This window comes from Poecilia reticulata, linkage group LG23 (assembly GCF_000633615.1).
Source record: "Poecilia reticulata strain Guanapo linkage group LG23, Guppy_female_1.0+MT, whole genome shotgun sequence".
NCBI classification, from domain to species: Eukaryota; Metazoa; Chordata; class Actinopteri; order Cyprinodontiformes; family Poeciliidae; genus Poecilia; species Poecilia reticulata.
This window is the reverse complement of record NC_024353.1, coordinates 6,714,406-6,730,840: the sequence shown is the minus strand read 5'-3', so window position 1 is coordinate 6,730,840 and position 16,435 is coordinate 6,714,406. Positions and strand designations below refer to the sequence as shown.

The following is a 16,435-nucleotide window of genomic DNA, read 5'->3' as shown; positions in this document are numbered from 1 at the left end:
ACGGTTTACACAGTCTGTGAAATTTAGGACAGTATGAACTGGTGTACTCTTCAAAATAAAACATAAATGGTGCAAGAATACAGATGCATTTCAATACATTAGAACATCATTAAAAAATGTATTTCAGTAATTCTGCCAAAAATAACAACTTATAGAGTCTTTACACATATATTTTACGTTTTCTTTTCCGTAACTTCAGATGAAACCCAAAGTCCTATTGTATAAAAACAAACTAGTAAAAACAGAAACAAGAACTTGAGCATATTTATGGAAAGTTGAGTGGAAGAAAAAAGGTGCACCAACAGCAGGGATTACTGCAGCCTGTGTTGGGAAGTAAAGATTCACAAGACATATCCAGGCTACAACAGCCTCATTCCTTGTGTCGACCCGCTTCACCGAGCTCAGCGTCATCCTGCCTGGGCCAGAGAGAAAACGAACCAGATTCTTCCCCAGTGGTTTAACGGGCAAATTTAAGACAAAACCTTGAATTTCATTTTGAAATTAAGGTCCCAGAATCTGTTAGAATCTGGTCGTTTGAGGTGTGATGTTTCCACAGTTAGGGAGGATTTTAAGAGTCTCATTGATGGAGTTGGACACAGTCATCTACCAGGACATTTTGGGTCCCTTCATTCTTTCTTCTACGGACGTTATTTTTAGAGAAGTTGAGTTCATTCTCCAACAGAACTTGGTTCCCACACCAACCTACTCAGCCATAGGTACCAGAAGCTGGTCTAATCACCAGGTGGACCTGTGCTTGATTGTCTGACCGATATCAAGCCAACTTGAACTTCAAATGCTGCATTGTAACGAACGTGGACATAATTTCAACTCGTCCACATTTTTGTATTAGTCCTTTTTGTTGGATGTAATGTATTTTTCTGACAAACTGAATTTGGGGTTTTCATTAGCTATAAGCCAGAATCATCAAAGTTAACTGAATTAGATGCTTGAAATCTTTAAATCTGGATTGGATATGTAAATCTTGTACCCTGAGCTGGAGTCTTTCTGCATGGAGTTCACATGTTCACCTTGTACATGGTTGGATACTCTCTGGGGACTCTTGACTTCCTCCCACAATCCAATCCCCTGCCAACCAAAAAACAAGTATAGAAGTCTGTCTATGGGTGTTTCACACTTGATGAGTCTTTTAGAAAATTGCAACGTTTGTTACATTTCTAGCTGTTTCACATTGGAAATGGACCAAACCCTCTGAGCAACCTGTTGCCCCCTTGGCTGTGGTGGCGCTGCACCAAGAACCACTGAAGGAAACGACACCTCTGAAGAAGACGCCAAGTGCAACTCCCTTCTTCACAAAATGTAAACAAAAATGGAGTGGCAACAGATTTTAGTGGTTGTAGTATTTCTCTCTTCTTTGGTAAAAAACCACAAGCCATTTCTCCTAGAAGTAGACGTGTTTTTGTTGTGGTTGTATTTACCCAGAATGCTGTAGTTTGCTCTCTGCCTTGTGGTCTCTGGTCCGCTTGGTGTTCACATATCCATTCGAACCATGCCAGATTCTACTTCAACCGATCCAAGACCTAGGTTTGTAGGCGAAGCAGAGTTTGCTTTTTTGGTCCACGTCAGATTTTGATTACGCATTCACACTGAACTGGACTTTCTGTTTTAAAGTGGTTTAACCAAGGTTGATGTGAATGTACCCTCAGTCTACCTCAGGTCTGAGACTGTATGGGCATTGTTGATTGTCCTGTGTGTCTCTGAGATGGACTGGTGATGTTCCCAGGATTCCTTCCTCCTACCACATGTTGTTGTGCCGCTGGGCAAGGCACTTAACCTACTGATCTGCGTATCGGTGTATAAATGTGAGCGTTTGTGAGTGCGAATGGGTGACTGTGACTAGTGTAAAAAGCTCTGAGTGGTCAAAATGAAAAGCTCTATACAAGTTCAGTCCATTTACCATTTACCATAATCAGAGGAGCAGAGTTTGTACCTCCAATATTAGTGCAGGGACTAAAGAAAGGCACAAGTCTCTCAGCGAAGCAGCAACCAGTAAAGGAGTAGAGAAGATCAGCAGTATCTACGTTATAAAAGGAGACCAGACCTCCATCATAATCAACAAATACTCCCACTCTCTCTGGATTTAATCTTCGAGTTAAACGGACTATTGGTTTATCAAATGCCTCGTATTCTTCCCCGTTCCTTAGACAAATTGTCCAGAAACCACTTTCTGGTTGCAGTGTGTGTTCTCCCTTCCTTTCAATCGACTCAGTGACGACTCCTACAGTCCAGTCGGTCTTCCCTTTAACCTGGACCTCGAAGTAGAATCTATGATGGAAGAAACTTTGTTTTCCTAAAACACTGACATGGTCACTGAATCTCTTTGGGTTGTCTGGAACATCTTTCCTCACATCTACGTGATGGACCCGTTTCCCATGGTCGGATAGAACTAGTTCAGGATGTGCTGTATCTGGATCCAAAGTCACCTCAACTGCAAACTCCTTGATGCTCCTCAGTGTTGCTTTGTTTATCTTGTCAACTACAGGAGTGATAATCATCGGTGCAGAGTTTCTACCATTTTTGTTACTACTTGTATTAATATATAGCAGGAGTTTCTTTTTGAAGCTGCATTTTTTGTATGAATAGATCAGATCTGCTGTATCTACATTATAGAAGGAGACCAGACCCTTGTCATAATCCACAAAGATTCCCACCTTCTGAAGACGGGACTTCAGAGGGAGTACGACTGCAGGCTTTGCCAAAGCTTCATAAACCTTGTCTCTTAACCATATGGTCCAGAAGCCATTGTCGGTGCTGAGGGAGATTTTCCCTTTCCGGTTGATGGATTCGTAGGCCACCCCAACAGACCAATCAGTCTTCCCTTCAACCTGAACCTCAATGTAGAACTTTCCTGAGGAAAATGTCTCCTTACTAACTACACTGGCACGTGTGTCAAATCTCTGGGAGGTCATTGGGAGATCTTTGGTCACATTAGTGTCATAAACTTGTTTTCCATCACTGGAGAGGACAAGATCGCGATGCGCCGTATCCGGATCCAAGGCTACGTCCACGGCAAACTCACGAAGTTTTTCCAACTCAGCTTCCTTTTCTCCAATGCCTTCTGCCACAAAACGTAGATGCTGAGGGTTGAGATCTGAAACAAGAGCAAGGCATCCATGTTTAAGTACACTGGGCTATACCTTAAAGTAGCTCTTCCATCTGCACAAACAAGGCTAGTTTTTACATATCAGAATTAGTGCTGAAATATATTTTATTTAATTTTACCAATGACTCTTTCAAGACCTGTTGTCATGAAGGTGGAGCTATGCAGCAGGCTACCCAAAGGACACCCAACTGACCAGGAGAGAACTTTGGGAACTAACGAACAAAATGGCCAAAACCTAAACGACAAAGACTAACCATCATTCTTTACTGAAAATGTAACGAAACCTCATCGAACGAGATAAAAAGCCACAATATTTTTTGTTGGTGACTGCTATCTCATGAGCATTAGCCAGTTGCCATTGTTGTGACTTAACCCTCGGTCTTAGTGTGACGCTCTGGAGGATCGCGCCAGATGTCGCGGTCGGACAGTGGGAAACCTGATCTCAAAACCTCTCATAAACCCGGCGCATGCTGGGTTAGTGTGACTCTGCCGGACCACGCAGAGGGTGAAAAGTCAACTTGATGCGCAATGGTTAATAAGATGCCTTAAGTAGCCTTAAATCATCTGTTTGGCAGCATTTTGGGTTTCGAGTAGGAATGATAAATGGCAACAAAGTGATAAAACCATAAATATCTGAGCAGTTCAAGTTGTTGAGAGGGTGATGGAGGCAGAAATCTTTGGTAAAACAACTGATAGCTGGTGTCTAGGGGTCTATTGAGCTACTTCACAATTACATGCTATCAATAGCAACTAGGAAATGGTAAATGTTGTGCTGAAGACCATGTCCTAAGGTCTGAAGAGATGAATGAAATCACACAAGAGTTTGAGGGGAAAATGAAAAGGCAGAAAAACGTCCTTTACTTAATGCACATGGTTCCACATTTCTACTGTCAGAATTATTTCATTTTCCCTTACCTTGTTGTTCTTCACAGAATCTGTTTAACTGATCCACCAGGTTGTTCTGGCCAATCGCCTGTAAAATATTGATTGCCAGCTGCTTAGCTCCAGGGCCTTTGTATCGGCGTAGCATCAGATCAACCGTATCCCATCTTTCTGCCCCCTCCAGCTCATCTTCATCGATGCCTTTTTGACCTTCCAAGATGTTGTCCTGTTTCAGAAACCATTTAAATTGTTCAAAGTCATCCTGCTTCAAGTTCTTGAGAGTATTTAGGAGCTCCACAGAAAGTTTTTTCATGCTGTCACTTTTGGGGAACATCTGGAAAAATGGAGACAGAAAAATATTTAGTTACCGTATTTTCTGCACTACAAGGCACACCAGATTATAAGGCGCACCTTCAATAATGGCCTATTTTAAAACTTTTTTCATATATAAGGCTCACCGCATTATAAGGCGCATAGAATAGACGCTATAGTAGAGGCTGGAGTTACATTATGCATCCACTAGATGGAGCTGCACTAAAGTGAATGTCAACAAAACAGTCTGACTCCGGTCGGCGAGGAGAGCCTTCCTGGGCCAGTGCGTGGCCAGACGTTGGTCACCGTTCTCCGTTTGTGCACAGCATGTTCGTGGAGAACGTGGTGCTAAATGACCTGCAGACGACCTGGTTATAGACGGTCGGTAGGTAGATAGGTCAGTCAAACTTTAATAGATTACAGACCAGCGTTCTGACAACTATCCCAGCATGCACCGCGCACTTCTTCTTCTACGGGCGAAAATGAAGTTGGTGGCTGTTTACCGTAGTTGCTAGACCTGTTGTGGCTCAATATTGGTCCACATATAAGGCTCTCCGGATTATAAGGCGCACTGTCGGCTTTTGAGGGAATTGAAGGTTTTTAGGTGCGTGTTATAGTGCGGAAAATACGGTAAAATAAATGTCTTTAAATGAAATCCAACAAATTTACTCCAAACAAGATGTTATGTACAAGGGCTAAATACACAACTCATAGTTAAATGATCTAATTCTCATCACAGAACACCAAACCTTGAGAAAATGTGGTAAAGTTTCCATTTTGCTTTGTTGTTTGAATTCATGTCTCCAATTCATTGCAACTGATTGATATATTTCTTTCACTTTGTTTTGTTTTACTGCCTGACTTGCCTTCATGGAAATATTAGTTTAAAAACTCTTTATTCTGTAAATGCTTCTGGTTATATAATCATCTCTGCTTTGTTTTAGGTGTTTCCTGTCTCAGCAACAGAACTAATGGCTTTAGATTTAAACAAAAATCTGTTTTTTAATCATGTAAAACTGTGTTTCTAAAGAGCTTGGACCATGTTGTTTTTATGGAGAGGCATTTATCAAACAAAAAGCAAACCTCGTTCTTTGCTTTGCTAAACATGTTAGTTTCTGTTATTGTGCCAAGTATTTCTGTATTTTCTGCTGCTGAATCAGGCGTAAAAGTAAAACTCACCCATCGCAGTCCAATCCAGCTGTTTAAATCCAGCTAAATGTTTCTGTCCGCTAACGGTACAACGGTTTCAGTCCTGTTTCAGTCTGACTTCCTGTTGACGTCACCGCCTCTTATCAGCTCCTGTGCCTGCAGAGGAGGAGCGTGCTCTTCAAACTAAAAGCTGCTTCAGCAAACGTGCAGACAGTGAAGCAAACATCGTCATATCTGCTCCTGTTTGAGCTTTAAAGGGATCTATTATGCTTTCTTTTTAAGAGGTTGGGATCTCCAGCCTGTTACAGACGGAGATGTTCTTTCTCTAACAGGATATCTCTGTCAAAAAGATGTCTGTTAAAGGATAGCTCTTAACACTCATGATGCGTTTACTGCTGCCATTTTCATGTTGATCTGAAGGAATCACTGGCGAGTGTAGAACGGCGTCAATATTTTGGTATATTTTTATTTGAATAACAGTCTAAATGCTGTTGAACTCAAAAGAAATGACAAAAAAAAGAAAAACTGGAGGATGTGGGCATACAGCAAGGTTCCCAAAAGTCCATTTTTATAGGTAAAAATATTACGACGGTTGGTACATATGGAGTATACGGCTCAAACGTCTGTGAAACTGAATTCATAAAAGTATACAGACTGTTAACTCACCGCAGTACGTTTCTTCATTCGTCCAGAAAGCTCCATAGTTCAGTCTTGTTGAGAACAATTCAGTTTCCGTTCTCGGTTTCTTTCTTGCTTTACAAATACTCCACTTTTAATCCACAGAACCGAAAAGAAATCAAACTGCCACATTTTCAAAAATGCATCATTGTTTTTACACACACAGAACTCACTTGCAGTTAATTAAGCAGGCCAGCAGGTTTTCGCTGTGCCGCGTGTTAATTATACACATAATTCTGGAATAGCAGCCTGGGACGAAACGTCTGCCCAAGAGCCGCAGATTGAATCGCATCACATGAACTTTGACCCCTATTGAACTTTATGACTACTCTTTACAATTTCAATCTGACTGGCTAGCATCAAGCAGTTTTATTGAGGTATTCAGCTGTCATATTACTACATACTGCAGATGTATTTTGTCACTTTGATTTTATTTTAACATTTACACTGTGTACTTTATTTAACTTGTTAAATAACAATAATCAGTAAAAAGTGTGTCAAAATGGTAAATAAAATTAAAAAAAATCCACAAAGCAAATCTGCTTCTTGGTAACTAATGCTATGGATGTGTGATGCACCGTAAAGTGGGAGAATTTAACCATCACTTGTTGATGGTCCAGAAAATCTGTTTAAGAATATAAGCCACCACATAAATTAATAGTATTGCAATTTATTATATATGTGTTTTTTACACTTAAATTGAATAAAATGCCCTGTTGAAGAAAAAAAAGCAACCGAGGTTCGGCCAGCGTCTCACCAGGAGACCGGAAGTGAGGAGCCCCGCCCCCTTGCTCTTCAGTTTGGAAGAAGACGGCGGTCGTCCATTTTTTCCTTCCACTGACGCCTGTTCATCGCTACAGGTTAGTGATGTGAAGCTGATGAGGGCTGTCCCTCCTCTAAAGATGTGGAGTAACAAGTTAATTTGGATCTGATTTCGTAATTTCACACATAGACATGCTCAAATATTCAAAAATAAAAGAGAAAAGAGTGATTTGTTAGGATCGCGTTGGCTACATTTTAGCTACAACCGTCATATAACGGCCATTTTGAAGATCGCGACAGGTAACGATGAGCTCCGTTTCACTCCCCGATCAAACAATGGACCTTACCACAGGGTCCGCCTTTCATTGGCTAATGCCCATTTTACGTCACAGCACAGCTACCACGTGGGTTACCGGCTCACAAACTCATGCTAATGTACATTGTGGACTACCAGACCGACAAAAAGTTTTTGCGTCAGGACTGGGGGGGGTCCGTCAGTGGGGTATCTGTACAGGCGATGTCAGGTATCCTGATCGTGTTTGTGGAACTAAAATTCACAGATTTCCAAAATCTGAAACGGAAAGCCTTGCTTGGATTAACGCTTGTGCACGACCGCATTTGCAGCTCAACCGTCGTAGGATCAATAAGAACAAAGTGTCTGCTGGTKTAAGTATTATTGCTTTGCTTTCTTTGTGTTTAGTGACTGAAAAAAATAAAGTCAATAACAAACACATCCATTATGAAAACCTTTTAGCCAAGTACAGCATAATGGCAGTACCGATACAACTTCTACATCCTGAAGCCTGTTTGTTAGTCTTACATTAGCTGAACAGATCAATGTGCAATGTGTACCGTATCTGACATTAAAGATTTTATTTCACCTGAAAAGGTTTTTACTAAAATGTAATCGTGTTAGCCACGCTAGCTTTTACTAAACTGTAATCGTGTTAGCCACGCTAGCACCGAGTACCGTGTATCAGGCATAGGCACACATTTGCCAACAGAAATCACTGGTTTCAAAAGGAACCCTCAAAACCATGAATGCCCGACTTACCCAGCCTTGCAAGAACAACAGGCATCAGTGATCTTGTCCACAGTCTGAGAATCTGCTGTTTTCCTCATCGACTGGTAGCATTTAGCTGCAACTCGCACAATGTTAGAGGCTTTGCGTGGCTAAAACATCTTGATGTCCAAAAAAGATGACATGAACTTGTTGGTWCCCTTGTCCATTGTCGTGGCTGATATTTTGTGAAAATCCKGCAGAAATGCTAAACTAATCGACTCAGAAATACTCTGCAGAGTCAGTCGAAACGAAAAATCCCATAGAAGCTAAACTCTGCGAGGAGGTTAATGTGAGACATGAAGACACGTGGGACTTTCGAGGGGCGTTTCTAGGCGGAGCTTGGTAAGGTCCATGGTACCGTTGTGTTGTGTTATCTGTTCAAAGGGAATTATTATTATTATTATTATTATTATAGACGTTACTATTTCTCCCCTATTGTGTAATCAATTAAACTGTACGGTCAGTTATATAGTTATTCAAAGCCCATTAGAGCTTAAAGTATATTTGTTCATTATAACATGTCCATGTTAAATTATTTAACATAATTAATCTTCATAATTATTATAACTCAAAGAAATTAGTGCCCTTAAAATTTAGCTACATTTGAGAAATGTTTTTTTAATGGACATCTGATGCTGTCACAGTTGGTACTATTTACTGAAGTGAAAGCTATGTAGTTGTTTGATAACAGAAGGACACAAGGATGTGATCGTACTAAGAAATGTTAAAGATTTCATAATTTCAAGAATTTGTAATAAAGAGATAGTTTGGGGACGAAGACGGCGGTCGTCCTGTTTTTTTTTTTCTTTCACTGACGCTGTTCATCGTTACAGGCTCTCCACCACGATCAATGTGGAAGCAGAGACACATCAGAAGAAGAAAAAACATTTGTTACAATTGTCCACTATGAGCTGAGAAAACAGATGAATATGTGAAAATGCGCTTTTTAAAAAAATATAATCTCTCCAACCTTTGCCTGATCTGATCTTATCGGACGTCCCTCCTGGGAAGTTTGATAGCCGTCCTTTATTACAATTAACACAAAACAGAATGAAAACAGCACAACATTTTGATTTATTACTCCTTTTTTCATATCAATCGCATCAATTCATCGCACTTTATACACACTGAAAACAAAAACATTGTCCAGATCCCACCTCCTATTTAATAAGATGCAGAGATTTTCATTGGGATAATCAGGATGAACGGGATTAGAAATGAACAGATTGGAGAGAAGAAAGATGAAATGTTCTTAAAAAAAGAGATGGATGAGATTCAGGAAACCCGGAGGAAGACGGCAAAATAAATAGGGGATACTGCCATCTGGTGGCACAAAGATGGTACTACAATAAACCTGTAACCCTTTAACAAATGTTTTACATACAAATAATGACAATAGTTGAAATCAGGTTTGTAATTTAACTATTTGCAGGTCTTACTGGCGTTAAGCTTTTATTTTAAACCCACATATCATCTGTGGGACAGATATGTGTTTGACCTAAAAATATATATATTTTCAGACTGTTTCAAAAATACACGCATAGCAAATATTTGTGAAAATATTGTTGATAGATTTAGAGCTAGAATAAGATCTGACCCAGTGATATCCAAAAAGAATAAAAAAGGACTGGGTTTTATCACAACCTGAACATCTTTTCTAGATAATTCATCTGTTTACCTGAAAATAATTTATCTCCTGGTAATATCCACAAAACAATCATGACAATTACAGCTTAAATTATTTTTAAAACAGGAAAATTATTGTATCAAGCCACTGTGTCTGTTTATTTCAACTTAGTTTTCTCAGTTTTAAGAGTGTTTGTAATAATGTGACATTATTAAATGAAACCAGTAATTATTGTCTCTCCAGATGTTTGAATGGATGTGATGGTGAGCTTCTGTTTTAACTCGTTTTTTTGTTAGTGACTGAGCTAAATGAGTTCAAACTCCCTGAAGCTTCATTGACGCCTGAAGCTCATCGGACAGGAAACTAAATGTTGACTAGAGTTGAGTTTTATCACAGCGCAAAACAAAGTTTCAACAGGAATATTAACCTTTGGCAGTAAAACATGGAGAAATTATGTGTAAAATGGAAAATGTTTAATTATATTGATTGATTTTAACTTTAATCACATATGACTTTATTTTCGTAACATTGTGACTTTAAACTCCGTCATAGAATCATAAACATACAGTTGAATTGGAAATGCTTTAAATTCATGGAGTTGGATGGCAGTGACTTTGGCAGATGACCAGAGGTTTGGCGTTCAAGCCGCCGTGATAAACGCCGGGACTGAAGAACGGATAAAGTTTCTCGGTGAAGAAGCAGTCTGAGTATTGGTGGATCAGTTCTGCAGAATCGACGTTGTAGAAAATGATGGAGCCCTCTTTGTAATCCACAAAAACACCAACTTTGTTCAACGGAGGTTTTACATCCAGGCTCAAACCGGCTGCCTTGATCGTACATCCGCTTCGTAATCCAACGGCCCAGTGGCCGCTGCCTGGGCTCGACGAGATCGACCCTTTCCTGCCAATCGACCCGTAGACGACGCCGACGTCCCAGGCCGTTTTTCCTCTCACCTCAGCCTCGAAGTAAACTCTCCCAGAGGAGAAACTCTGCCTGCCCAAAACGTTGGCCGAGGTGTCGAACCGCTCCGGGTTATTGGGGAGATTCTGCTTCATGCCACCGCAGTGGACCTGCTTCCTGTCTGGAGATAAAACTAGGTTGGGATGCGCCGTGTCCGGATCCAGAGTCACATCGACGGCAAACTGCTGCATTCGGATCAGCTTGGCCTTGCTGAGGAACCTCTTCATCTCTTCGTCAAGCATTTCCTTCAGCTTGTCCACGGAGGCCATGACGGTTTTGCCATAGGACGGCTGATGAACGGAGAACTCTGTGAGGTCTGAGGTTTTCACGTCCTGGAGGAACTGCAGGTTGGTTTCCGTAAGGAGAAGATGATCCAGCTCCGTCTCGCTCTTCATCAGCTCTGAGATTTCCTCCTCCAGCTCTCTGATGAGCTGATCTGCTTGCTTTTGGAAACTCTTCTGTTTCTCCTCGACGGCTTCGGTGAGACGGGACAGACTTTCCTCGACCGACCGGATTAAAACTCTGAAAGTCTGCAGACTCTCTGTAGTCTGTCGCTCGGCAGACTTCCTGCTCAGCTCTGCTGAGCGCTGGATCTCACAAATCTTCATCTCTCTCTCTTTTATTTTCAGCCTAATTTCCAACTTCATTTCCGCCAGTCTGGACTTTTGTCTTTCACTTTCACATTGGGAAGGAACAGCAGTCAGGCCTGGATTGGAGCACAGACAAAGTCAGTTTGACCACACAGATATTTCTGAGATTAAATGATGGCTTACAAACTGAAATTGTGACGTTAATGTCAGAAATCTGAGAGGAAAGTAAAATTTCTCAGATTAAAGTCAGAATTTTAAGATTAAATGATGACATATAAACTTAAATTATGGGATTTAAGTCAGAAATCTCAGATTGTCAGAATTTTGGGACATTACAACAATAACTGATCAGTTTTCATATTTACCGTTTTCAAACTCCCCTCTTTGCGCCGGTCTTGTGTTTGACAGACTTTGTGCCAGATCATTCCTGCCGATCTTCTCTAAAAGCTCCACCGACCTCCTCACCGCCTCGGCCTCGCCGTGCTTTTGGACCATCAGGTCCACCGTGTCCGGCCGGTCCGCCTTCTCCAGCCGGGACGCCGGGATGTCTGGGAGGCCATTCCTATCATTCTGAAGCAGCCATTTAAAGGGTTTGAACTGTTCGTCTGTCAGGTTCTCCAGGGTCTTCCACAGATCCTCTTTAGCAGTCGCCATTGTTGTTTAGTCGCCAGCTGAAAATCTGAAAACACAAAAAATACACAAAATACTAAATTACAGAAGCTCATCTTTGATTTATCTTTTAAAAAAACTATCGTAATTAAACAAAAGTTCACTATAAACAATGAATTTGGTTTGGATTAACCTGATAGGACCCAAAAACCCATGAATGTAAAACATTTGGATAGATTTGTTATTAGTTTATTCTGACGTTTGGGACCAAAGTCACCATCTGTTCCACCTCCAGCTGCTGTGGTCAAACCAACCTGTTCCCCTCCTGGCCTGTGGGGGCGCTGCACCAAGAACCACTGAAGGAAACGACACAAAAACCTCTGAAGACACTGAGAGCAACTTCCCTCTTCAGGAAATGTAAACAAAAGTGGAGTGGAGTCAGATTTTAGTGGTTCAAGGATTTCACTTTTGTCTTTGGCGAAAGACCAGGAGCCATTTCTCCCTCTAGCGCTAGGCTAGCACTTTTGTTTTGGTTGTATTTACCCAGAATGCCCTGCACTGTGGACCACTTCCTGATTTTTTAGCGTACTCCTGTGCCCCGAGGGAGGATTCCCACCAACCCGTCTCAGTCCATTTGCCTAGAAGGTCTGGTTCATTTGGAGGTGTGTTTAAGTGAACTTTGGTTCGCTTTAAACCAGAGTTCGAATGCTTCTGTTTTGAAGCGGGCCAAGTGGACCGGAGACCGCTCCAGAAGCAGGAAGAGGACCACAGCGCAGGGCATTCTGGGTAAATGCAACCAAAACAAACATGCTAGCCTAGCACTAGCAAGAGAAATGGATTTTACCTAAAGACAAAAGAGAAATCCTACAACTGCTAAAATCTGATGCTAATCCATTTTGTTTCCACTTTGTGAAGAAGGAAGTTGCTCTCAGTGTCTTCAGAGGTCGTCATGTTTCTGTCAGTGCTTCTTGCTGCAGCGCCTCCAGAGGCCAGGAGGGGAAACAGGTTTTTCAAAGGGTTTGGTTCGTTTGACCGCAGCAGCTGAAAATAAAACTGGTCCCAAAACAAACTGAATCTACCAGATTATCAGGTAGGAAAACCGTCGAAGACTGAAAGGTTGAAGTCTTCGACATTTTATTCACAAACGATTCGCTTTTTCATTTCTGAGGCTTAAATAATTCAGTATCTCCAGTTTGTTTTATTCCATGCACTTTGTCACATCCTATTGCTGTGATAAAGCAATAAGGTGCTTTATCACAGCATCCTATTACTAATTTTATGACAGCTGTGTCATAAGATTTGAATTTTATAGTTTTTATTATTTTAATTATGACTTGATGTGCTTCACTGTAAACTCCTGCTCTCGTTTGCTATGTTTCGTTCTTTGGCTGCAGGTACCACAACATATTTCATTTACTGTGTATAAATGCAATCTGATCTAATCTAATCTAAACATTTACTGGGTAACTGAACTGATCTCTGGACCTCAAGCTGCAGAAAAACTACAAAAACTCTCTTATGATTTATTATTACAGTGATTTTTCGCTGAAGTCAAACTGCTGAACGTGTCAATAAACCGAGGAAGCAGAGCGAAAACGAAACCGAACCTTTGGACGGGAACTGAGTGACATTCTGTCTGATTTATCCCATCAGGACGGTTTTTATCTGCACTGGAAGCAGAACTTATCATATCTGGACCAGAAATTATCCAAGAAATTATTGCAGGAATGATACTGTTGCCATTTTGAGACCATTTTCAAACAAATAAAATATTAATAAGGGTATATTAATGCAAGTGCACCAACTAAAAGATCAATAAACTTTCATTTTTAAAGAATATTTAAAACTGGAACTGGAAGACATTTCAAATATCAAAAATAAGTAAAAATAAAACTATAAATAAAATGGGTTTTGAAGTGTCAACAAAACAAATTTGTCCTTTTTTTTAGAAAAGTTTGGACTTTTCTAAAAAATAAATAAAAGTGGAAACGATCTACTGTGTATTTGTAACGGTTTTTTTATGTAAGAGAGGACATTACTTTGTCCTGTTGGATAGGATTGTTTTTCATATATTAGTAAATAAAATAATATGAAACTGCTCTTTGTCTTTATTCGGGTTGTTTAAAATGAAATGTGTATGAAGCATTTACGTGACAAAGAAGCAAAAGTAGAAAATAAATACACAAACATAGCACTCTAAAAACCTGTGTTACATTTTATATTTATGTCAACTCTGAAACGGATTTTTAAAAAAAGTAATTTAGCAGTTTATCGTGTTAAAATTTTCACATTTCTGTTCATCCAGACCTAAAATTTTTAAATGACATGAAGTAGAAAATACGGGAAAATATGTTTCCCTTCTCATTTCTACGGGACATTTACGCGGTTTTTTTTCTTCTTTATTTTTTTACAGTGGGGATTAGAGAACAAACAGCAACTGTGGTTCACCAGAAAGCAGAAATTTGACTAAAGTTCATCCGCAGGAATTATAGGATTATTCCTGCAATTCAATAAAGCAGAAGAATATAAATGTTTACTTACTAAAACGGAACTTCAGACTTGGTTCGTCCCTCATGCGCTTCCTGTTTTACTGGCTTCTTTATGAATGACCTATTAAAGGGAGGGACGTAAAAACCCGGCTGGCTGTAATTCTCTAAAGCTGCCACTAGATGGCGATGAAGTCTCATTTCTACAGTAACAACATAGATGAGTAACTGGAAAAAAAGTACTTTTAGGAGTATTTTTACTATGTTATACTTTTTACTTTTACTTGAGTAAAAGGTTTGGCTCCACAATGGCTCTTAGTAACTTTGTATATAAATTTTATATGTTGAAAATAAGAAATGTGTTCAAAATTTATCAATTTAATGAATATGTTCAGAATGAGGAATTGTTCAAAATAAGGAATCAGATTATCATCGTGGAATTTGTTCAAATATGATTCTTAGAATCAGTTCAGAATCTAGAACTGGATTAAACTCAGGAATCTGTTCAACATAAGCATACTTCGAACAGATTCTTTATTTTGAACAGATTCTTGTTCAATTTGGAATTGTTCAAACGTAAATTCTTGGAATCAGTTAATCTATAATTTAGAACTATATCAGACTGAGGAATCAAAGTAAAGAATCTGTTCAAAGTAGGGAAACTGTTAAGACTGGAAATCTGTTCAAAATATTAAGCTTGAAATCAGTTCAGAATCTATAACGAGGTCAGACTCTGGAATCTCTCAAAGTCATGAATTTCTTTTTTCTATTTTTAGTTTCTGGGAATACGTTCCGATGAAGTTAAGTAATTTTTTTATAAAATCTACACCGTAAAAATGCCAGTGTTGAATTAACACCCAAAACTGTCTATATGTGTCCAACTCAGCTGGTGTTAAAGTAACACTTTTGAAAGTGTTAAAACATTGACACCCATTCTATAAAACTGAAATGGGTTTAAGAAAAGCTAAACTTTCCATTTCTATGTATTATTTTGAATATTTCCCACTGGATTTGATTGATATTGGCGCCTTGTGGGGTCAATTATTTACTTTTTAACTCCACATTATATTTTGTGATCAACACTACACTGGTGTTACTTTTAATATATTTTAACACCAACACCGTTGTAATGTTAATGTGACTGTATTGTTGAATTTAACACCTGCTGACTTAGACACATATAGACACTTATGGGTGTTAATTCAACACTAGCATTTTTACTGTGTATAATCTCCTGAGAGCCAGGAATCAGTTCAGATTGTGGGAATCTGTTCATCTTTGGAAATCATTTCCAAAACTCTTCACAGATTGATTGTTTCCTCTCTGACGTCATTGCTGATATTTTCTCTCTGCTTTTATTCTGGAGGTTATAATCTGACAGGAGGATAAACTTTAACTCCTACATGAAAACAACTTAATCAGAACCACAACAAGAGTTTATTTAATTACAAAAACTGTACATAAATACAGAAGAGGAAGGAAAACTCTTAACTCTCGTGCATGTATTGTTTTCATGTTTCAAGTAATGTGCTGCGACATGCAGACGTGCTGGGACTGCCAAAGCATTTTCCCTCCATGCCTCGCTCTGCAGCCGCGGCATTCTCCGATCCTTCCTCACACATTTCAGAGTAATGTTTCACCTGTTCACCTCCGGCTGGACCAGATCTCATGACTCTCACCGCACCGCAGAAACTTCCTGAACATCAGCGTCACAGATGAACTGAGAAATAAACTTCGTTCATACCGACCCGGCCGGTTGCACCACTTGACAAACTGGGAGGTTTTTCTGTGACGGCGTCTTTGAAACCTTTTTCTGAGGTTTATGCTTTTTATCATTTTCACCGATTATAATATCAGAGTTTTGTGTTTCTGTCTAGCTTCTGGTGAAAATATCAGAGTAGCTTGAAATGAGACAAAACTAACTTATAAGTAACTTTTCAGGAAGACAGGAGATTGATTTAAGCAAATAATTCCTTAATATTGATGAAAACAGCTCTAGTTTTTATAACATGGGATGAAAGTCTTATTATAAGTGAAATAATCTGCTAGTGGAACTAGAATGTTTTATTATAAAGGATTCTGGAATCAGTTCAGAATGTAGAACTAGATTAGACTCAGGAATTGGTTCAAAATAAAGAACCTGTTCAAAATAAGGAATCTGTTTATCATCTTGGAGTCTGTTTAGAATGTAGAACT

The 16,435-nt window shown here is 39.6% G+C and overlaps 2 protein-coding genes across 3 annotated transcripts; both read right to left on the bottom strand.

The window, feature by feature from the left end:
- Window positions 1-1,375: 1,375 nt before the first annotated feature.
- LOC103459320 (E3 ubiquitin-protein ligase TRIM21-like) lies at window positions 1,376-5,580 on the bottom strand. 2 transcript variants are annotated; one of them, XM_008400793.2, is made up of 3 exons: window positions 5,495-5,580; window positions 4,037-4,337; window positions 1,376-3,109 (listed from the first exon to the last, which is right to left on the bottom strand). In XM_008400793.2, the coding sequence occupies exons 2-3, from the start codon at window positions 4,335-4,337 to the stop codon at window positions 1,893-1,895; spliced, it is 1,518 nt and encodes a 505-aa protein (XP_008399015.1). In that variant the 5' UTR covers window positions 5,495-5,580; the 3' UTR covers window positions 1,376-1,892. The 2 variants fall into 2 exon arrangements, with proteins under 2 accessions (XP_008399015.1, XP_008399016.1); XM_008400794.2 differs by having other exon boundaries at window positions 4,037-4,229; window positions 5,495-5,570.
- A 4,395-nt stretch (window positions 5,581-9,975) lies between these two features.
- On the bottom strand, window positions 9,976-14,333 carry LOC103459321 (pyrin-like). Its single transcript, XM_008400795.2, has 3 exons — window positions 14,295-14,333; window positions 11,510-11,823; window positions 9,976-11,260 (listed from the first exon to the last, which is right to left on the bottom strand). The coding sequence occupies exons 2-3, from the start codon at window positions 11,796-11,798 to the stop codon at window positions 10,185-10,187; spliced, it is 1,365 nt and encodes a 454-aa protein (XP_008399017.1). The 5' UTR covers window positions 11,799-11,823; window positions 14,295-14,333; the 3' UTR covers window positions 9,976-10,184.
- Between the last annotated feature and the right edge of the window lie 2,102 nt (window positions 14,334-16,435).

Coding starts and splice junctions, on each gene's coding strand:
- LOC103459320 (XM_008400793.2), bottom strand. CDS start 4,337: ATGTTCCCCAAAAGTGACAGCATGAAAAAACTTTCTGTGGAGCTCCTA. Junction 3,110..4,036: donor ATTCTGTGAAGAACAACAAG/GTAAGGGAAAAT, acceptor CTCTTGTTTCAG/ATCTCAACCCTCAGCATCTA.
- LOC103459321 (XM_008400795.2), bottom strand. CDS start 11,798: ATGGCGACTGCTAAAGAGGATCTGTGGAAGACCCTGGAGAACCTGACA. Junction 11,261..11,509: donor AAGAGGGGAGTTTGAAAACG/GTAAATATGAAA, acceptor GCTCCAATCCAG/GCCTGACTGCTGTTCCTTCC.